Source organism: Octopus bimaculoides, chromosome 2, assembly GCF_001194135.2.
Source record: "Octopus bimaculoides isolate UCB-OBI-ISO-001 chromosome 2, ASM119413v2, whole genome shotgun sequence".
In the NCBI taxonomy this organism is placed as follows: Eukaryota; Metazoa; Mollusca; class Cephalopoda; order Octopoda; family Octopodidae; genus Octopus; species Octopus bimaculoides.
Window position 1 is genome coordinate 38,445,330 of NC_068982.1, and position 3,870 is coordinate 38,449,199.

At 31.6% G+C, this 3,870-nt stretch overlaps 1 protein-coding gene across 1 annotated transcript in view; it reads left to right on the plus strand.

The window, feature by feature from the left end:
* LOC106875784 (uncharacterized) overlaps window positions 1–3,594 on the plus strand; it is an 11,912-nt gene extending 8,318 nt beyond the window's left edge. Inside the window, exons 5-8 of the mRNA XM_014924050.2 lie at window positions 1,140–1,250; window positions 1,500–1,629; window positions 2,070–2,169; window positions 3,187–3,594. Of these exons, the coding sequence (XP_014779536.1) occupies window positions 1,140–1,250; window positions 1,500–1,629; window positions 2,070–2,169; window positions 3,187–3,326 (481 nt within the window). The 3' untranslated portion in view covers window positions 3,327–3,594. The remainder of the gene's footprint in view (window positions 1–1,139; window positions 1,251–1,499; window positions 1,630–2,069; window positions 2,170–3,186) is intronic.
* Window positions 3,595–3,870: the final 276 nt, after the last annotated feature.

Consider the following 3,870-nt stretch of genomic DNA (forward strand, 5'->3'; position numbering starts at 1 on the left):
CGTGGCCGTTTTCGTGCGGGTGACACGTAAAAGCACCCACTACACTCTCTGAGTGGTTGGCGTTAGGAAGGGCATCCAGCTGTAGAAACTCTGCCAAATCAGACTGGAGCCTGGTGTTGCCATCCGGTTTCACCAGTCCTCAGTCAAATCGTCCAACCCATGCTAGCATGGAAAGCGGACGTTAAACGATGATGATGATGATGATGATATATATATGTATATATGTGTGTATCTTTCTCCAATGTATTTGGCAAAAACAATAACACTGGTAAGAAAAAGAAAAATTGTGCTCTTCAAATGCAGTATTTTGTTGTATTTGTTCTATACCAAGTTTCAGATACTCCCTTGACACTCTTGCCATCAGTGCTATGAACCAATGCTGATCGCTACATTGGAAACTTGTAAACTATGAAGGATATTATGGTTTATTAATTATGATGTAAAATAAGCAAATTGGTACAAGTATTGAAGTTCTTTTAATCAATTGTGCCTTCCCTTAGAATTTATGATTTTGTTCCACTGTTAGAAATGATTATTCTTCAATTATTTGTAAGTCACATAATCAACCATTTTGTCCAACCATGCCAACATAATGTCGATGATGATGTTGGGATATCATTGAAGACTTTGTCTTCCTGTGCATACCTTGACTTGTCAGCCTGGCAGTGGCAATCTTTGTTCATGGGAATAATTGAATTCTGGGCTACGGTGGCGAGCTGGCAGAAAAGTTAGCATGCCAGGCAAAATGTTTTGCTGCATTTCATCTGTCTATGTTCTTAGTTCAAATTCTGGCATGGTCGACTTTGCCTTTCATCCTTCAGGAGTCAATAAAATAAGTACCAGTTGAACACTGGGGTCGATGTAATTGACTTACCCCTCCCCTGGAATTGCTGGCCTTGTGCCAAAATTTGAAACCACTAATTAAACTCTGGACTGTCTACTACTATTGAAACTTAATTATACAATATTCTTGCTGCTCAAAGCAGTCAGCTTGAGCCAAGAAAAGCTAAGTTTTGTGATTAAAAATACTTTATCAACTCAGATAGTTACAATGCTATTATTACTAGACATGGTTTCCAATATTGTGTTAGTGGGGCCTTTTTTGTGCTTTTTTCAAGAGATAAAAATTTATTTTTCAGCATAGATTTTGTGGAATATAATTTTCCTGAACTCCTAAAATTAAATTTTTTGGCTCAAGCAACTGAATATGCTCGGCAGTGTGTACAGCCACCCCTCCGGAAGAAACCAAAGTAATTATTTTTGTTTTCTAGTTTATTTTAAAACTGGTTTTCGTTTTTGCTTCAGTCTGTACAACAAATTTAATTGCAAATAATGAGATTGTAGCCTAGATCAAAGCATTTTTTAAATCTTAGTTGTTAAACAACAACAACAACAAAAGGAAAATATAACAAAGTAAATTGCAATTCTTGAATTTCTATTGTTAAAGAGTGCTAAAGACTATGTTTCAGTATTTTTATATACACTTTTTTTTCTTTCAGTGATCCCCCTTTCCAAGCAAAACCGTCCTTATTACCTATATGTAAATTCCTTATTGTTGACTGTGTGAAAAACTATCCCTTACAAAAGTGTCCTATTTGCTGTGAACATGTTCTTCCAAAAGGTCCAGTTGTAAGTTGTTGTTTTTTTTTTATTATTTATTTATTGAATTTGCTTACTGCTTTATAATTGCATTTTTATTCCTGGCATGTTAGGGTTTATCTTTCATTACGAACTAATTGATTTATTAGAAACAATATTTTTCATGACAATCTTTCTGCTAGTTATATCACACTTCAGTTAGCTTCTTCATAAGTTATTGATGTTACCTTACTGATATACATTCTATTCTTGATTCAACATATAATACTTTGATATAAGTACAAGTTAAATAGGTCCAAGTAGCCAATCTTCACATACCCTCTCCTTTATTTTGACCAAACATTTTATTCTTGACCCATTATTTAAGAGTACTTGTTGAATATAGAACCCAACTGGTTGAACTTTTGTGTTTGATGATTTTTCTTTTTTTTCTTTTTTCTTTCAATTATATCATCATTTATTTTTAACAGAAAGAATGTTCAAGAGATAAACAAGTTGAGCGTGTTTATTGTGGCCATTTATATCATCATTCTTGTTTGGCAACTTATATGAAAACACCTCCATTTATAGGTAAGTAAAGATTTCATTATCTTATGACTGGTTCATATCCAATATTTCTGGACTGTATGTTAATTAAGGAGATAGAGAAGATACCAGTTGAAACAGATTTGTCTTGATAGCATATAAGATTTAGTTTAATTATTTTTGTTTTCAGCCGATAATAATAATATATAACATTCATTGCAAGCATCTTTATACAGATGAATATGATTTTCTCTACCTCCTTACCATTGAAATTCTCAATAACTCACTCTCTCTCTCTCTATTTCAATCCGTGTTACCTGTTTTGTTTTAGTTTCTGCCTTCTTTGCAGAATATGAAATTATCATAGTTCATAATATAAAATTATAAGATTTTATTCTCTTCATTGTTTAATAACTAAACAAGTTTAAGAAAATTATTGAATGTGTCTCTTCCAAAAATGGACTTGTCTTTCTGATTTTTACATACAAAACTTTGAAATTTCACAAAAACTTAAATTATCAAGCCGATTTCATTTCACAGTACTAATAGATCATAACTACTTTATTGAAATTGTTAATTAAAATTCATATAAACTTCTCTATTTGCCAATGCATGCCACAACCAGTTTCCTTGGATTTTGTTTAACCCTAAATTTACTTGGAAAGTGTAACAACTAGTAATTAATTAATATCTTTCTGCTTACCTCATACTTTCCTTTATATCTTTCAGCTCCTATTTTTTGTAGTTTTCTTATTGTCATCTTGCTCAGTTTATTCTGATTTATCTTTGATATGATCTCAAATATAACCAATAGTTTTTGAAAGTTCACTTGTTTTGCAGTTCTTTCAAATTTATAACTACTTAAATGCTTATGCCTTTTATTACAGTATTGCTATTGGTCTTAATAGAATCTTTTTCTTTTTCTTTTTTTAACTTCCTTGTTTCTTCTTTATTTGATCTAAACTTGCCACAAGTTTTATGAATAAAGTATCTGTTAAAACCTGATTGTATTTTACAGTATGTTTGAGTTCAATATTCCATTTTTTTTTTTTTTTTTGTTAGGTGGGAAAAAATGCCCCACATGCAAGCAAAGAATTTTTCATGAAAAGTGGAAAATCACTCCAGAGTTGGCTGAAGCTCGTTGGGCTCATAAACAAGCTAGAGAACGTGAACTCGATGAAGTAAAAGATTTCATGGCTTGACTGGTTGCTGTTGTTCATTTTCGAGAAAGATCTCATATTTTAATACAAAATCTTGTCTGTATGCCTGTGGGAGTGTATGTTTGTGTGTCTGTGTGCATGCACATATCCATTCCATTCAGCTCACATCGGTCAAAAGCTTTATTTAATTCACTACCAGCCTTCTATATAAAAAAAAAAAAGAAACTTTCCCTTCTCAAACTTGTTTTTTCATCCTATAGAATTTATAATCAAACGGAATTTTCAATTAAATATTTGTTGAACACTGTTACATATTCTTAAATAATGTTTTCTCTCATTTATTTGAACCTGTTTTAAATTACCTGAAATTTTATCCCAAGGGAAAAAATATTACTGTAAGCTTTTGATAAGCTGAATGTTTTGAAAGATTGGTTTAGAAGAGGATTTCCTTTTTTTTGAATGTTATAAAGAACTTTAGCATTGAATAATGAAATAGCAATCATGCTACCTCATTTAAGTAAAAATAAAAGAAAAAATCACCATGTTTGTTTCTATGAGGTAGTGATTAGTTGTTATCCTGATATAA